General features: G+C 41.1%; 1 protein-coding gene and 1 long non-coding RNA gene across 3 annotated transcripts; one reads left to right on the top strand and one right to left on the bottom strand.

Moving 5' to 3' along the window:
* Window positions 1-68: 68 nt before the first annotated feature.
* LOC113033849 (uncharacterized) lies at window positions 69-2,012 on the top strand. 2 transcript variants are annotated; one of them, XM_026187996.1, is made up of 6 exons: window positions 69-178; window positions 280-394; window positions 765-866; window positions 1,066-1,233; window positions 1,359-1,514; window positions 1,749-2,012. In XM_026187996.1, exons 1-6 carry the CDS (start codon window positions 98-100, stop codon window positions 1,961-1,963), a joined length of 837 nt encoding a protein of 278 aa, XP_026043781.1. In that variant the 5' UTR covers window positions 69-97; the 3' UTR covers window positions 1,964-2,012. The 2 variants fall into 2 exon arrangements, with proteins under 2 accessions (XP_026043781.1, XP_026043783.1); XM_026187998.1 differs by lacking the exon at window positions 69-178 and having other exon boundaries at window positions 356-394; window positions 752-866; window positions 1,749-2,011.
* A 2,270-nt stretch (window positions 2,013-4,282) lies between these two features.
* LOC113033887 (uncharacterized) lies at window positions 4,283-6,416 on the bottom strand. Its single transcript, XR_003274092.1, has 3 exons — window positions 6,312-6,416; window positions 6,108-6,175; window positions 4,283-5,597 (listed from the first exon to the last, which is right to left on the bottom strand). It is a non-coding gene; the product is annotated as an uncharacterized LOC113033887 (long non-coding RNA).
* Between the last annotated feature and the right edge of the window lie 12,330 nt (window positions 6,417-18,746).

The following is an 18,746-nucleotide window of genomic DNA, read 5'->3' on the forward strand; positions in this document are numbered from 1 at the left end:
GAAAGAAGAATTTTGGGTTTTTTTTGAGAGAGGAATTTCAGTCTCCCTGCTCATTAATTCTAATTTGTATACTAACTGAAATGCAGGGCGAACAGACATGCTGACCCTCCTGGCTTTGGGGTGGAACAAAAGGAAAGTGGAACAACTGGGCCGCACTTTGAGCCAGCGATATCTAAAGGTCATTTTTTCAACACCCATTTTAATGTGTGTGGTAATGGGGGGAAAACACCAGTACTCTTTTAATGTCAATATGAATGACATTTATGAATGCATTCTTAGATCATAAGGATCCTTAGAGAACAAGTGGAGAGCCTGAATGCGACCAGAAATGAGCTGGGTGTGGATGACCACACACTGCAGCAATGGGTGGCCGATGTGCAGAAATGGGCTGAAGGTGAGTCTCAATATAATGCACTCATGTATAACAATAGGACCCACCATGGCCTCATTAAAGAACTTAGAGTTAAGATCTTTCTGACAGTGTCAACAAACAATGAAAAATAAGCCTTGGAAAAGCAAATTTATGGCAGAGTTGTTGCGTTTCATCAAATTGGATAGAACCTGGGTTGAAATGATGTCGTACTAGTTGGTTTTATAAACCTGAACACCAACATACTTGTTATCTCATGATTATCATGAGATAGCAGCACATGAAGGCTCCAGCTGTCTTATAATGAATGTCATCAAGTCAGTGATTACAGAGTCCACTGTAGTTTGGTGACTGTTACTCATCCTGTGTTCTGATTAATATTCCTCTCACTTAGAAAGTGATCAAACTGATGGCAGCCTTGGAGCGTTGCAGGCACGAGTAGAGGAGCTTGTCGTCATCATCAGAGTGCGAACACAAAGTCTTTACAGACAAAATGGTGTCCCAGTTTCTTTGAAACGGACCGTTTGATGCTCAGTTTGTACAGCTTGTGCAGCTACTTTGTAAACAGAATCAAATCAGATCCAGGTTTGTTTAAGCTGGATGTGATTTGTTCTAGCAAACAAATTGATGAGTGTAGATTAAAATGAAACTATATACATTATGTGAAGGTGTGAATTTTTTATGATTATTTACAGATAGCAACAAGAGGCGACACAGAATTCGCAAGGTCATCTTAGTTGAGAAGAAACGCTTGGCGGCTGCTGTTGACGATTACAACAAGCTCGCTGAACCAACAAAGCAAATCGTATCCAGTGATGCCCTCATGCAGACCGATATTTGGCCCTGGCAGAGCACAAGTGAACGTAAGCTCTTGATTTATAAATATCCTTTTTAAACAAGCTCCCAGTATCTGAGCAGTAGTTGAATGTTTTGTTCTTGAATCATAATATGCTGCTATGTTTTCCCATCTGATGTTGTTAAACTGTAGCTGCTGCTGACCTCCGGACAAAGAGAAAGGTCTTTGAGAAGGTGATGGCTGTGAGGCGCCTGAGAGAGGAGGAGATGATCCTTTGCAGGGAGATGCGGCATCACTGGACAGTGTTGCGAATGCGTTCTGTGGTGTTGGGGACAATCTCCTCAGACTGTAAGCACTTTATTTATTTATTAATTTTTTGATGAATCGATTGAAAATAAGAGCAGATGCTAAAGTCTTACTGGATCTTTTACCTATATCTAGATTGCTAGCTAACACTGCCTTCTCCCTTTTAAAAAAATGTTTAATTACAGCATCCTAATTCATTGTGTTTATGAGGTGATGTTTTTTTGTTGTTTGTTTTTTTTACTTTTCTCATATTTATTTGTTTTGTTCTTTTTACAGCCTCCTTTGTTGGCATGTCGGAGGATGCACAGAAGGGACTCTGTAGCCTGGTTTTAAAAAAACAAAGTGAACTGAAAGCTGAAATGCTCAAAGTAAAGGACATGTACAAGAGAATCCTCAGCCACCAACCACTCCTGGAAATGGACTCGGAGGAGGAGGAGGACATTCCAGACGATGCCACTGAGAGTGATTTGAGCACTTCTGATGAAGACTGATTGTGTCATCATTGATGTTATGTTTGGTAAAATAAAAGTTAATCACATCTCTGTTCAATGTGATTTTTCAACAGACATTTTACATTTTGAGAAGAAAAATGGAATTTCCTTGGTGCAGTTGTTTACCCTGAATCATTATTTCCCATCTAATTTAATGACTAGTGTACATGTTCAGATACGATAACATAATTTAATACATGGGATGCTTTCTGGGCTGCTCAAATAATCACAAAATTTAAAAGCACCAGGCAGCACACTCACAAGTAAATTTTTTGTTCAGTGTTTTGTCGAAGAAATCAACAAGTACAACTGAGATGTTTGCTGTAGTGGTGTGTTTGTTAAGAAGCATGCCAGCACACTGGTGAACTGACAGTCCCAGAATGCACCCGAGCCATTGACTCGCCCCAGAGCAAATGAAATTGCTTATCTAGAAAGACAACCGTCATCAAAGAAGAAGTAAAAGAGTAGGAAACAAATGGTAAGGGAAGGTACTGTGGGGTAGGAAAGAAAGGCCAGAGCTGTGCAAAATGACCTCCAGCAGGCCACAAATGTGCACGTCCGCTCAAACGGTCAGAAATGGACTCCATGAGGGTGGTATGAGGGCCCGACGTCCACAGGTGGGGTTGTGCTTACAGCCCAACACAGTGCCGTATGTTTGGCATTTGCCAGAGAACACAAAGATTGGCAACTTTGCCACTGGCGCCCTGTGCTCCTCACAGATGAAAGCAGGTTCACACTGAGCACTTGTGACAGTCTGGAGACGCCGTGGAGAACCTTCTGCTGCCTGCAACATCCTCCAGCATGAGTTTGGCAGTGGGTCAGTTTTGGTGTGGGGTGGCATTTCTTTGGGGAGCAGCACAGCCCTCCATGTGTTCGGCAGAGGTAGCCTGACTGCCATTAGGTACTGAGATGAGATCCTCAGACCCCTTGTGAGACCATATGCTGGTGCGGTTGGCCCCGGGTTCCTCCTAATGCAAGACAATCCTAGACCTCATGTGGCTGGAGTGTGTCAGCAGTTCCTGCAAGACGAAGGCATTGATGCTGTGGACTGGCCCGCCCATTCCCCAGAACTGAATCCAATTGAGGACATCTGGGACATTATGTCTCGCTCCATCCACCAACTGCACCACAAAATGTCCAGGAGTGGGCAGATGCTTTAGTCCTGGAGTCTGGGAGGAGATCCATCAGGAGAGCATCTGCCACTTCATCAGGAGCATGCCCAGGTGTTGTAGGGAGGTCATACAGGCATGTGGAGGCCACACAGACTAGTGAGCCTCATTTTGACATGTTTTGAGGACATTACATAAAACCAGATTAATGATTCTGTATTGCATTGATCAAGGAACCAACCCAATAGGAGCTAAAGGAATCCTCTTGACATTACTTCACTCAGTAAGTTTATACTATGTTTAATGTGCATTTTCTTCATCAGTTTAGAACATAACATCTTAGCGCTCCCTGGTCCTTTTTGGAGACAGATCCTGAGACAGCAGGCAGCTATGGAGAACTTGTGTCAGCTGTGGTAATTAAGGAATACTTTGATTTAATATTGATTTCATGACAACTATCCTCTGGCACATATTCCTGGATATATATAATGACATAAGTAAACTCCCATTTTAGAATCATTGCCTTCTTTGATCTGACTTATTGCCTCAGACTTTGGCCCTGTGTCCCCAAAAGTATAGAAAATCCATGACACTGAGTAAGAGGCCTTTATCATGTTATAAGTGAGAGAGTTTGGTGTAACAGTGGTTGAACATGCCAAATCAATCCACAACATACTGCCATTCCCCAGCTGTAACCTGCATATGCATCAAACCAAAATCCAGTATCATAGCCACAAAAAAGACATAAAGATTAGGTTAAAAGGGTTGTCTCATTTTGCCAGATAGCTTCATCCCAAAAAAGATAAACATTCTTCAAAAACAAAAGTTTGTGAATATTTGCTGTATTGCCAGGCCTAAACCAACCTGTTAAACTTATCAAATTATTGTCATAGATACAAACCTATTGATTGAAACAGAATAATCCATTGAAGCCTCCATCATCATCCACAATCACTGTTACTGTTCAGATTATTTTATCTCTGTTTTCCTCTAGAATGTTTTGAAAATCAGCATTTGATCAACAGACTTTTTAAAAGTTTATTTTGATCCTATTGTTTACGTGTGTAATAGCATTTTTATTGAAATTATGACAGGAAAACCCTCAATCAAATTGTATCTTTGATATCTAATAATAATATTAACAATAATGTTACATGTGTAATATGTACACAATAATATTGTGCAAACAAACAAGAAAAATAGCAAAAAATGTCAATTTTTTTTAATACCCTGTATATAAAGACCACATATGACCACAACTCCAAATGTGCAATTGTCACTGCATCTAAACATGACATATTACAAAAAGGTAGAAACATATAATATACAATATGTTCTGAAGCTGGTACTGGTGCAGTTAACTTTGCTTTAGGCTCCCATACACAGTAGGTGTTACTTACTATACGTGCAGTGCAGTATTACTTTACCTTGTAATATGTTATAATAAGCAAGTCACTTCTATATTTATGAGGATGTAGACAATAATGTTGGCTGATATGTAAAACTATGAGATGTCGAGTGCAGGGAAGATATTATTGATCGATCAGATTCATGAATATGTTAGGTACTTAAGCCACAATTAGAGAGTGAAACAGAGACTGACACTGGTTGAAATGTATAGTAAATATTTTATTTTGAACTTTTATGCTGAACTGCAAGCTGTGAACTGTGCGATCTCTGCGACCTGTGGTGCCTGGTTTACTGTGTGTAAAACTGCGCAGGTTCCCATGTGTCATCCCACACTTTGCCACTGTCAGGAGAAAAACATAACAAACAACAACGACAACCACACACAAAATAGGACAATTTAGGTTGTGACATATGACAATTTTTTAGGATGAAATATCTTCTATATTCATGTCATGCTTTATACACCTTCATTGTAATATAAATTAATCAAATCAAGTCAGAGAGTATTAATATATGTAGTAGATGTCAAGCAGGACCACAGCAGCAGCCACGATCCATCGGAACCTGCTGGATGAGAGAGCACAGAAACTCCAGGGAAGAAGTTTAGTTAGTAACATGCATGAACTGCATTACTGAGACATGTATGTTTACAGATGGTGGTGAGGGAGAGGGGGAGAGTTTTCAGTAAAAGGAGACGTGACTGCATCTTCAACCAATACTGAGCCTGCATAACCCTGAAAGAGACAGACAGAGAGGGGGGGGGACACTAACCCCCAGCAGTCTGGTCCTATTACAGCATAACTAAGGGCTGAGCTGAACCAGCCCTAACTATAAGCTCTATAAAGAAGTAAAGTCTTATGCCTACTCTTAAAAGTGTTGACCATGTCCACCTCCAAAACTCATAATGGACTTTGGAGGTGGACAGCTATCAAGCTCCTCACAGAAGAGGAGCTCGATAGCTAAAAGCTCCCAATTTACTTTAGTCCAAATACATGAATTCAAATTGAGTTGATAACTATTTATCAACAATATGAATGTCTGTTCCCGTCCAACAAAGTTGTTACTACATACCATGTTGAGCAAGGCTTCCACTTGACTTTAACTTCTTCTTTTTCCTGAAAAACATGATATAAACAAACAATTAATTAAGAAAGACATGCAAGTTGCATACAAAAAGGAGCTTATAAACATTTGTGTACTATTGAATGGCTCAATATATTATACAATTAGTTTACAAAAACATAAGAACCACTACAATGCTTGTACTGCCAGCATCGAGTGCATGTCAGCAAAGCAACACTGCTTACATTGTGGCTCACAAGCAAAACTAACTGAAGCAGATGTTACTGAATGGGAAGGAGCACCTCCACATCAATCACTCCTTCTGAGCATGATGTCAGGAGGACTTTAAAGAACGTAAACATCAGGAAGGCAGCATGACCAGGTCGTATCAGGTGGTCTGTTCTTATTTAATGTCCTATTTGGAGTGAAATCCTGACTCAGTGGCTGAATTAGTGTAGATTCATCAAATACAAAAGCTTATGGATATTCAGTCAGGCACAGTTCAAATCCGGGAAGTCCAAAGACGCAAACAAATCTGCACAACAGCAGGCTAAATTACTTACATTTACAACTCTCCTGTCTACTATCTCTTCATATTTGAAAATCTTCTGTGTACGGTGTTTTCGGCATTCTGAAAAATAACAAATGAAATATTTACATGAGTTCTGTAAAACTGGAAAAAATGCAAAAATTAAGAAAAAGAAATCTTAACAAACTTAACGAACATGTCATGTGTTTCGTACATTTACAATACCATAACGTCTAACCTTTCCTTGTCCTTTTTTTGTTTGGGACATCCGAGGTGTACACCGTAGAAATTGAGGGAGATGCAGGATGTGGAGATGGAGAGGAGGATGCAGGAGAAAGCAGAGATGAAGAGGAGGATGCAGGAGGAAGCAGAGATGGAGAGGAGGATGCAGGAGGAAGCAGAGATGGAGAGGAGGATGCAGGAGAAAGCAGAGATGAAGAGGAGGATGCAGGAGGAAGCAGAGATGGAGAGGAGGATGCAGGAGGAAGCAGAGATGGAGAGGAGGATGCAGGAGGAAGCAGAGATGGAGAGGAGGATGCAGGAGGAAGCAGAGACAGAGAGGAATATGCAGGAGGAAGCAGAGATGGAGAGGAGGATGCAGGAGGAAGCAGAGATGGAGAGGAGGATGCAGGAGGAAGCAGAGATGAAGAGGAGGATGCAGGAGGCTGACAGAGGGAAGATGTTGGTACAGGCTCTAAATGAAGAATAAATTCCTCGTTTAGAGCCTCTGGGTCTGGGACTGGTCCAGCATCGACACTGTCAGCAGAGGATGGTCCAGCTGCTGGTGTAGAACTTTTAGCAGGAGGTGAAGCTTGTAATTCTGAAAAATTTTAAATATTAAACATTCATTAAAATGGGTTGAAAAAATGTACAGTACACATAAACACATAATAAGTAGTGATTTGCATGTTTTCAGTTAAGTTTTTACTAAAGATACAACTGGTAAATATTGGCATCAAATAAGTCATCTCGCACACTCACTGACCCAAATAATTCAGTACAAGTGCCCTCTAGGGTAGTGTGACATCTGTAGTGCTTTTCTACATTGTACATTAAAAAATTAATGAGTGTGACTATAAATCCAGATAGATAATGACTTTTTCCTCTGATGACACTACTTTCCTGACTTTGTAGTGAATAACATTTGACACTTCAAGCTAGTACTGTGACTTAGGAGTTTTGTAGGGATTATTTCAGGTCTGTTTTGGTGAAACGATTACAAAAATAATTTATGACCAAAGAAATAACTTATATTACGAGGCAGTATTACACCATATTTAGAAAAAAAAATCAATTACGAGATTAAAGTCATTAATATTGAGTTAATTACGTGAATAGGGTTAAAAAAAAACCCTGAATTGATTACAGAAAAGATACATTGCTAAAATAGAGCAGTACTAACATTAGCTGGGTGGCCAAGCAAGTGTCTTACACATGAGAATACATCACAAAAAAATTTAAATAAACTTTTGCAGAAGTAGTTCTCTTGGTACACAGACTGCTCTGTGAAAACATTTCAAGTTTAATATCAGTTTAATATCACTGAAATTAATATTTCAGTGAACATGCAAATTACCCACAGTTTATCACAACTTACTTAGCTAGGATCTGCCTCGTGTCCAGTCGAAAACTTCGCTGCAGGACCGTGAGTTGAAAGATACATTTACTACGACTCCCAAGATGCATTGCAGTAAAAACCATCCAATCGCCTTGCTTAAGATCTGTTGACGTGTCGCTAAAGGCGCGCTGTAGATAAATATTGCAATTTGTAAAAAATAAAATACTACAATTTGCATTTTTTAATTACATAATTAAACACTGGGCCAGTTTAATTTCGTATTATCGCTGGTTATTATTTTAGAGTAAATAAAGGAATAACGGGTAGCACCAAGCTGTTGTTATCTTCATTTCCATAGCGACGGCAGTTGAGGATTATGGGTAGTGTGCAGTTACGGGATTAGTGCGTCTGCATAAATTGGTCTGATTGGTTGGAGCTGAGCGCATCCAAAACTAGCAGGAGTGGTGAATGAATCTATAAATGTGTTTTACGTGTGAAATGAAAATAATAAACCTAACGAAGGATTATATATGTTAAATCTGCGCACTTTCAGATCGTGAATCAGTTTGGAAAACACTGTGTGATGGCCACAACATGAAGCGATTTTATTGTTGAATTATCAGTGATACTTTCGTGTTTTTGTTGAGAAATGTTAACGATGTCATTAAAAGAAAGCATTAAATTAGGGAGAAAAACCTGTTCGCGGAGAGGGTCCCCGGTTCTCCAGTTAGATTGTGCTTCTCGGCGTCATGTTTCGCCGTGACGGGGTTATTATTGGAGTAAATGGATGGCTGGAGCCTCTGCTCGAAGCGTCTCTGATCGCCGCGAGCGGGTTCATATTGGAATGAATTGACAACCCACAGCGTCACATAAAAACGTGGAAGGGTACCTTAGGCGTCAGCATGAGAAGTTAAGGGACGTGACAAATCGTCATTATTTTACGCGTTGGGAGTGAGAACGGGTTGCCTGGTCACAGTTCTCACAATTGATTCTCAAAGTGCAAACCTTTGTAGATTGCAAAACGTAAAAGTATTATTATGTCTTCATCTGCCCGCCACTTTCGTGCGCCTTTTTCCCTCACGGTGCAGGTGTCTATTTCCGAATGAGGCTCATAGTTATGGGTGTTTTTGTGCTGTTTTTTCTATTGGACGCGATGGTTATCAAAACCAAACGTGATAAATTTGGCAAGCGCAGGAGATTTGTCAATCAGGCTGCAGAATGCAATGCTGTACTGTGCAATAAAAAATCAGCGAAAAAGCAAAGCAGTGACGGATGAACAGCGGGACCACTGTGTGCTGTTTATTAATAAACAATAAAATATATTCCTAAATGACAACATGCATAAAAGCAGAACGGTATTTGTACGTCAGTGGGAAAATAGCGGTGGCTTGCTAGCTTTTGTGCGGCTTCCCCGGGTCAGTGAAAACTTTCAAAAGAGAAATGAATGAACTTACCAGGTTGCCCGATCTCTTCACATATCTTCCTCCAAGCTCGGTCCTTTTTATTCCTGTCTCGGTACTGAAAGCAGCTGGTGTTGTACAGCTCCGAGTTGTTTGCTACCGCATTGATTAGCCTTCCCCTCCATTGAAGTATGAAAGGCTTTGGCTGGATCTGCCCCTTTGACCTAGGTAACAGCCACGTCACCAGGCTCCTGATTGGTTGTCGCGGCACGATTTGACGCTGGAGTTCAGATTTTTCCAACTCGAGCGGTAGACGCGAAACGCGCGTATGCACAAAATGCAACACAAAAACTCACGCGCGTGGTTTTATTCGCGAGTCAAACGCGCCAGACGCGCTACACTGACGCGCGTTTCACGCGTTTTGGCGTTTTCGCGACGCAAATCTGCTTCCGAATTTTCGCGGGACCCGCAATCGCGCGTCATCGCGCCTTTCCATTGACTTTACATGTAAACCTGACGCTCTATTCACGTCCATCGCGTTCGGTGTGAACACACTGTTAGAGGTGGCGCGATTGGTAATCACACGGCTCTTCAGACCAAAGGTCGTGGGTTCGATTCCACCTTGGCCCACATGTTTTTTTTAACTACAAATTTATACACTGTCACAGACCAGTAATTCATATTCATCATTTATTACAATTCTGAAAACTTTTATGATTTTACCAGTTTTTCTAATATGGACCTCACATTCTTGTTAACACTCCATGGCACAAATACTCTTCCCTTTAGGCTCTGTGTATGTGTGTGTGTGTGTGTATCAATATTTCTCCCATTTTAAAGTATTACTCCTCCATAATTGTATTTCTGTTAAATCAAAGTACTTTTACTACATCTTAGTACTTCTGCTCAATCATAGTATTTTTGACAAATCATGATTTTTGTGCCAAATCATAACATTTGTGTTATGTTAAAGTATTACTACTAATTGGAGGAATTTCTGTCATGTTACAGTATATGTGCTAAATATAGTATTTCAGCCAAATCATACTATTTCTACTATATTATATTTTTCTTTCTAAATACAGCATTTCTGCTATGTTGTACTATTTTTCTAAATCATAGTGTTTCTGTAATGTTTAAGTATTTTTGGCTAAATATATTCTTTCTGCTATCTTATACTATTTCTCCTAAATTCTTGTATTTTTGAGAAGTTATCAAGTTTCTGGTAAGTTACAATATTTCTGCTAAGTTCTGCTATGCTATTGTATTTCTGCCAAGTATTATGTTTCCTCTAAGATATTGCAGTTTTGCTAAGTTATTACATTTTCGCAAAGTTCTATTTGCTTCTGCAAAGTTTTTGCAATTTCTGCAACTTTTCAGCTTTTTCAGCTACTTTTTGCATGCAGCTTCAGCTTTAAGCATCCACACTGCATTTTCGCAGGAAATGCAATTTTTAAGTGTGCCTATGCCAAAAGGCACACTTATTACTATTGCTCGGATTTATTATTAAGTGTGCCTATCCCAAAAGGCACACTTATTACTATTGCTCGGATTTATTATTCTTATTAAGTGTGCCTATGCCAAAAGGCACACTTATTACTATTGCTCGGATTTATTATTCTTATTAAGTGTGCCTATGCCAAAAGGCACACTTATTACTATTGCTCGGATTTATTATTCTTCTTATTATTATTATTTTCCTTTTTCAGCCTGAAATTTCCGCGCGTAACTCATCCCACAGTTTTGACACAAGCTTCATATATGTTATATCATTTTGTGCGGCTGGATCAGGAATGGTGTGCTATGACTTTTGGTGTTTATTACTTCTATAGTTTTTTAAATATGAATATTTTAATGCAAGTTTTTGCCCATTCAAATGAATGGGAACGAACGAAAGTGAAACTTTACTTACTTTGTGGTCTGTTTGCTCACTCACTTAATTTGTGGTGTGTTGGCTCACTCTAGTGGTATGTCCCCGTATTTGGATTACCATAATGACAACAATATGAACGGCGCGCACAGCGTCGGTGCTTTCAGGAACCATTGGAATTCTTAAGGTTGCACGAAGCATTGAATAGTTACGGTAACGGCAAGGGCGTATGCTTGGTGGAAAACTGCATATCCCACAATTCAAAGCACGCCTCTACCAGTCAAACAATGGCGGCTGCCACTTGGTTTAATATATTCCTCTTATTTGTGTTTCTAGGTCACAAAGTAAACTTTTAAGATATTTTCAGGTGAGAATGTAGGTGTGTAAACGTCAAATATCTGCTCGTTTTGTCAAAACATCCCATATTGGCAACAGATTTTTCACGATGTTGGCTAGCTAGCGCGGCTAGCTAGCCGGCTAGCGCTGCTTCACTCAAAAGCACCCAGGCTTGGCTTTCAGTGAGGCGTCTCTAACTCCTTTCATCCCCGATCGCTCCGCAAACAGTCTTTGTCTTAGCTGGACTTATTTTTCGTTTATATGGGCCGATGATGCTGGTCGATGAGGAAAAACTAACTGAGTTGTTTGGTGGTGGCTAACGCAGAGCTAGCTAGCCACCGGTATGTGTCTCTTTCCCCTCATATGTTAGGAAAGAAACATGTGAGGCGGCCGCCGATCGACCGGTTTTCAGGTGAGAATGTAGGTGTGTAAACGTCAAATATCTGCTCGTTTTGTCAAAACACCCCATATTAGCAACAGATTTCTCACGATGTTGCTGCTAGCCGGCTAGCTAGTTCGGCCGGCCGGCTAGCCGGCTAGCGCCGCTTCGCTCAAAAGCACCCAGGCTTGGCTTTCAGTGAGGCGTCTCTAACTCCTTTCACCCCCGATCGCTCCGCAAACAGTCTTTGTCTTAGCTGGACTTATTTTTCGTTTATATGGGCCGATGATGCTGGTCGATGTGGAAAAAAATAACTGAGTTGTTCATATACCGGTGGCTAGCTAGCTCCGCGTTAGCCACCGGTTTATGTCTCTTCCCCTCGTATGCGGGGAAAGAAACACCGATCGACCGGTGGTGGCTAACGCGGAGCTCAATCGTGGATAAGGGAAACCCAATGCAGGAGAAGCAGGCGGCTGGTGAACTGAATTTCAGGTAAGACGTTATTAACTGCACTCTATTTGGGTCAGATATAAACCGAGTTTAGGTGTAGTTTATTTTCGTTGTGCTGACAGTTACAATAACTGTACTGCGTGCTAGCTAGCATGACGGAGTTTCTATACAGCTGTGCGCGCTAAGTTACTGATTTTGAACTTTATGACAGCCTCCCCTATTTTCAGGCGAGAATGTAGGGGTGTAAACTTCAAATATCTGCTCGTTAAGCGTGCCTATGCAAAGGCACACTTAATTTTATCAAGAAGTCCCATATTTTATCAAGAAGTCCCATATCTCTCACGATGTTACTGCTAGCGCCGCATGGCAGCTAGCTGGCTAGGGCGGCTTGGCTGACACCTAGGCCGGGCTCTCGTTTCACCGCCGCATGGCAGCTAGCCGGCTAGCTGGCTAGCGCGGCTTGGCTGCCACCCAGGTCGGGCTGGCTGACACCCAGGCTGGGCTGGCTGACACCCAGGCCCGCTCACGCTGTCGTGTCACCCCTAGTCTTTCGTGATGACTCTTGGTTGGCTGCTGGACTTATTTTTCATTTATATGGGCTGGTGATTCAGTATGAGTGTCCGGTGAACTGAATGTCAGGTAAGACGTTATGTATATGTAAGGTAGTGACTGGAATAAGTCACAAGGTGTCGCTGTTGAGCTGCATATATGTTGTAAATTTTAGCAATTTTGACCATTTGTCCTCTGCAGGACACCGTAGTTCAGATTTCTCGTTCGCGTGGGCGCCATCTTGGTTCAGTGTTTACTGTGATGTGCAAAGGTAAGCACTGTCAGTGGCGAACTGCATTGGTTTTGTTTAAAAATAAGTGTTCCACTGTGTAAAATAGCGGTTTGTCATTTAAGCCGAGCATATATTTTGTTTATTGAGAGGTTCATGTATTGTCTGATGAGAGTATGAGACAAAGATATACTTTTCTTTCTTACTCTCATATAAAATATTTAGCTTTTATTAAATAGTTATCTGAATCTTACAACCAAAGTTTGTATAATAATACACAAGATTGGCTGTAGACCATTGTTAATCATTCAGAACACTGTGTAAAAATAACAAAAAACAAAAAGTGAATGAAAAGTGCATAAATATTTATTTTACGTGTTTGATGTGTGTGGCAGGGCGTGGTCTGCAGTGCCGCTGCAGGGGAGGTGGACCCACCTCAGCGGCATCTGCAATCACGCCTCTCAGGTGTAAAGTCTGTGCTTTCTCTGCTTTTTTTTTTTTTTTTTGTGTATGTGTCGGGCTATGAGATGAAAAGCTACAGCCGGCTGTGTGGGTACAGCAACTATGTGTGAAAAGTGGTCCATAACGTAATGCTTCAAAGTGTGTTCATGCAAACATTGTCGGGTCTGCTTATGAACCTCTGCGCACAGCGTCTACAAATTGGGGCTGTACGAAGTCACCTCATCTTTACACAAAACTGTAAGCTGTCATCTGTGAGGCGCGAGCGGTGTTTGGTTTTACCATAGTTCATGGTGGAGAATGGCTGCTCTGCTGAGTTTTGCTCTCTGTAGCTGTTTGAATGGCAAACTATACTGATTAGCGGCGGCATAGGCACACTTAAAATTTCTTCAGAAATTTTCGCTTTCTAGTTTTCTTTTTTCTTTCTCAACAGGTGATCCAGGTGATCGATATATGCTTTTTTTTTCTTCTTTTTTTTTGCTGCCCATTCTGTTGGTTTTTGTTTTTTGCCCTTCTCCCCCGTCCCTCTTCTCAGCTGTTTCTCTTTCCCTCTTTCTTTCTCCCCTTCTTTCCTCCAGTCAAGTCTGTCCCGTATTCAGCAAGTGAAAATAAAATAAACAATAAAAGGTGAATCAAATGGACCATTATGGCAAGGCTGGGATGGTCAATTTGGTAAAGTAAATCCGTTGGGCATCTTCCTTTGCCTTTAGACAATAATTCTGATGGCAAAAGAGCCAAACGGGACAGGCAAAAAATAAATAAAAAATGTCTAGCTTTTAAAAAAATAATTATCTGAATCTTACAACAAACGATTGATAGATTGATGCATATATACCATCAAAACAGTGTACATCACTGTCACAACAGTGTTTATTTTCATTCAAAGGCTTTATGATTTTTCCTATAATGGTGGGCCAGTCTCTAGTCAAAATGTCCGGGCCAATTTTCTGTCCCAGTCCAGCTCTGTATGCAGCTCATCTGCAGTCTGGTGTTACCTACATCTTCCTATTCAGAAGGCAGAATTTCCGAGTTCTGAGTACAATCGAAAGCACCACGACTGCAGTTTTTGTGTTGGATGTAAAAGGCGCACATGATGCTGTGATGTAGGCTAGAATCATGGCAGCAGTCAATGACGGTCCAGGCGTGGGATTTCTCTCGTGGAAATATGCACATTATCTTTTCCTTTCTGTTGGTAGGTGGCACAGTGCACTTGTGGCAAGTAAGCAAGCTAGAAGACTGGCAAAGTTATGGAAGAAACACATTAACAAGAGAATTCTGAGTAAAACCAAAGTTACTTTCCCTAGTAACTAGTTACTTTGAAAGTAACAAGTAACTTGAAGTAACTGAGTTACTTTTGAGTGAAGTAACTAGTAATGTAACTAAGTTACTATTTTAAAGTAACTTACCCAACACTGCTCATCAGTAATGTTTGTAGGGGGAGTGCATTTTTAAAACAATTTGTGCAAACTACACCACAAGGTGGAATATTTGCAAAATCATGACTACTCTGTGAAATTTTGTCTCAAGAATTAACCCTATGAATATGTCAGTACCATTAGGATGAAATTATTGTGTCACCAACATTTTAACGTTAGACGTATAATTTTAACAGCCTCTGTAAACTAATATCCTGACTTGCTCAAGGCTGCTGTTTTCTCTGACAGTTTCAATCAAAATTAGAAATGCTACTCTAGGAGACTGAGAGAACTAATAGTGCTGCCTGTTGTGCAGTTAGTTTCCCAAACACGTTATTCATGGTTACATACAATTTTAGACTGATGTGGGCCAAAGCCTACCATAGCCACACATTTGTTGAGTGAAATTGACTTTAAGTGACTTACAGGTTTCTTTGAAAAATACTTTCTTAGATCCAGTTTCTTCCTTTGTGCTGCCATCCTCCTCTCCTCCTCGCAGATCAGGCTTGCTTCTGCTAAAACTAAACAGAGCTCCCTGAAAAGCACAGCCAATCACATTGGCCATATTTTTCATATGACGTAGGACTCCAGTAGAGAACGTAATTTAACCCTTTCTGCACCGCTGGGTGAATGAGACGTTGACAGATTGTTTTTTTCTTACTATCGGGTTTGTTTTTCTTTACTCTAAGAAATCAAATTATTGATGCTGACATGTCCCTTCCGTCCATGCCAAATCTACGCCCTTGCCTGAATCCCAGGCTGCTGGGGGATTCCCATGACGCTCTGAGAGTTTCCTCTGGTGTTCATACACCACTCATTTCATTTTGTGTTCTCTCTCATAACTTTGTCTTGTTTCTCTGTGCTCTCCTTTTTCTCCAATGGGTCTCTATGATGGCTGCCCTTCCCTGAGCCTTGTTCTCTTGGAGGTTACCTCCTGTTGAAAGGGAGTTTTCCTTCCCACTGTTACCAATTGCCACTCATAGGTGATGATGTGATTTTGGGGTTTCTCTCTAATGCTGTGGAGTCTCTAAATTGAGAGGACTGCAATTGTGAGGTGGTGCAATAAAAATAAAGCTGAACTTATTTAAAGAAACTAAATTCCAATTTTGCCATTTTTTTGGTTGCACTAATGCTGATGCACACTATTCAATCCATACCTCCTTGCTGATGCCGTGTGTTGTTTCAGGCTCTGACCTGAGGGTGGTGCTGGTGGGTCAGGAGAGAGTGGGGAAGAGCTCAGCAGGAAACACCATCCTGGGAAAGAAGGAGTTTAACTGTAGGATCAGTTTGAGCCCTCTGACTTTGAGCAGTGAGAAGAAACAAGTTGATATTGACGATCATAGAGTCTCTGTGGTCGACACCCCCGGACTCTTCAGCACTCGGCTATCTGCAGACGAGGTGAAAGCAGAGCTGGAAAAAGCTCTCCAGCTAAGCTCTCCAGGTCCTCACGTCTTCATCCTCGTCCTCCAGCTCGGAAGATTCACTCCACAGGAGCAGGAAGGACTGAAAGCTCTGCAGAAGATGCTTAGCGCTAATGTCTCCAAACACACCATGTTGCTTTTCACCTACGGAGACCGACTGGAAGACACCGACATGGACATTGAGATGTTCACCAGAGAGGACAGAAACATCCAGCAGCTCCTGCAAAGCTGCAGCGGTGTGTACCACGTATTCAACAACAAGATGGAAAACAGGGATCAGGTCAAAGAGCTGCTGCAGAAGATTGATAAAATCTGTGACAGCGGACAGTCATACTATGGGAGAAGGCCTCAGTCAGTCTGGGGTTCAGTGCTCAGAGCTCTGAGAGAGAACAAGTGGCTAGTGTGTGGTCTGATACCATGTGGTCTGATACTGTGTGGTCTGATACTGGGAGATCGTATAATGCTACCCCAGCAGTGTGTAAGAAAATTCAAGATCTTTGTGGTTACGAGCCATATGTGGGACAAAGTCATTGTTTTCCAAGACTCAAGTAAGTCTCCAATCTTTATCCTCAATTCTCAAGCCCTAAACTTTGAATTTCTTTCAAGTCTTTTTTAAACAATGTTGCAGGTACATATTAAATGTAAATAATAGATCATGTTTTCTCTTTCTTAATCTGTATGTATCTCAACACATAATGAAACAAGTGAACTTACAAAATATACACCAAGTAATTCTGAAATTGTACCTCTATAATGTACAGCTCAATGAAACTTAGCTGCAAGAATAGTCACAGAAGAAACATTCAATGAAAAATGCAAAAGCAGAACTTTCTCTTCAGACAAAAAGTGCTGAGATTGTACAAAGCAAAGAACCATCACAGTAAATTTAGTGCAGTGTGATTAGCATGTCCCGTCTGTCTTATCTAGTCTCTGTGTGAACATGTGTTTGTATGTGTCCAAGTGTGAGTGACAGCGAAAATAAATAAATAAATAAATATGAATTAAACAATGAACATAATGTGCACTTTATGTTATTTCATTGCATTTCCAAAAGACCAAACTGGCCAAAAGTCTGGCAGTCATTTGTGCACGATGAGACATAGAATGATGCTTGGAGACTCCTGACCAGGCCATTCAGGAAACGGACTTGAGGTGTCAGTTTCTCAAGGTGGTAATTGAGAGACAGCACGGATGGAACAACACTACTGATCGTGACTGTTTTCTCACTATGTGTCAAATCTGTTGCTTCTCTGAAAGGCTTCCAGATGTCTGCTATCTCCTTCAGCAGGTTCCACTCTTGTGCTGTGAATAATAACTCATTTTGCCCAGCCATTTTGAGAACAGCACAGAGTTGAAGATGTTCACATTGGAGAACTGCCTTCTCTTGTCTCAGTGTTGAATTCGATCTTGTGATCACAGCCGCTGGGATTGCTTTCTGTTCAAATTAAGCTTCAAACACATCTATGAATGTTGTGCTTGTGTGCAGTAAAGAGCTGAGCTTAGATAACTTTGAAAGAGAAGTAGATGTCACTTTGGTCTCTGACAAGCCATCTCTCACCACCAGAAACCACCAAAACACTGCTGGTGCTGTCTTTGTCATAGCAGCACCACGACTTAACATGATCTTCCAAGGTTAAGTCATGCCAGAGCTCTGGGTCATCAAGATGATCATCATCATGTGTCTCACCTTGCTCAGTGTGGAAGCACAGAGTTAATGCTTTCGGCATATTGGCAACATTGTCAATAATAATATAGTTTATTTTTGTATTCGTCACATATAACTTCAAATTTCTCACAGATTCTCTCACCTGTGTGTAAGCCTATGAAGCAGTTTGGACTTCAGCCGTATCCTCTATGTCTCTTTCTGTATCCAGTGCACAGTGATACCAAAGTAACCCCTGATCCTTCAGTCCAACCAGAAGTCCACAGTGACTGAAACATGATCAGTGTCGCTCAGCTGGGTTTTTAACAAGTTCTCTGTTTTTGATGTAATTTTTCTAGGGCCACCGTGGTTCGCTGGTTTGATCCCCGGGCTCTCTGTCCTGGTTGTTGTGTCCTTGGGCAAGAAACTTTACCCTACCGCCTACTGGTGTTGGCCAGAGGGGCCGATGGTGCGATATGGCAGCCTCGCTTCTGTCAGTCTGCCCCAGGGCAGCTGTGGCTACAACTGCAGCTTGCCTTCACCAGTGTGTGAATGTGAGAGTGAATGAATAGTGGCATTGTAAAGCGCTTTGGGTGCCTTGAAAAGCGCTATATAAATCCACTCCATTATTATTATTATTACCGGATTCTATTTGCAGTCAACTACTTTCAGAAACTGCTGAAAACTCTTCTTTTCCACAATAGACAGGGTCAGGTTTCAACCAATATTCAACTCATTTAAAAATAATGCCTTTGTGAAGGCTTTCTGCTGTGGATGAGTCATGCTGTACTGCCCGGCACGAGTTTCCAGACGCTGTGATATGGAAGGATGTTGAGGTTTATTTGCTCTTGTTCATCAGGCATTCTTCAAATCTGCTGAGGTAAGCATATTGGTCTGATATCATTAAATTCATTACAACTATTCATGAACTGGATTTGACTTTAAGTTGTTCCTACTAATGCTAA

This window comes from Astatotilapia calliptera, chromosome 12, assembly GCF_900246225.1.
Source record: "Astatotilapia calliptera chromosome 12, fAstCal1.2, whole genome shotgun sequence".
Taxonomy (NCBI): Eukaryota; Metazoa; Chordata; class Actinopteri; order Cichliformes; family Cichlidae; genus Astatotilapia; species Astatotilapia calliptera.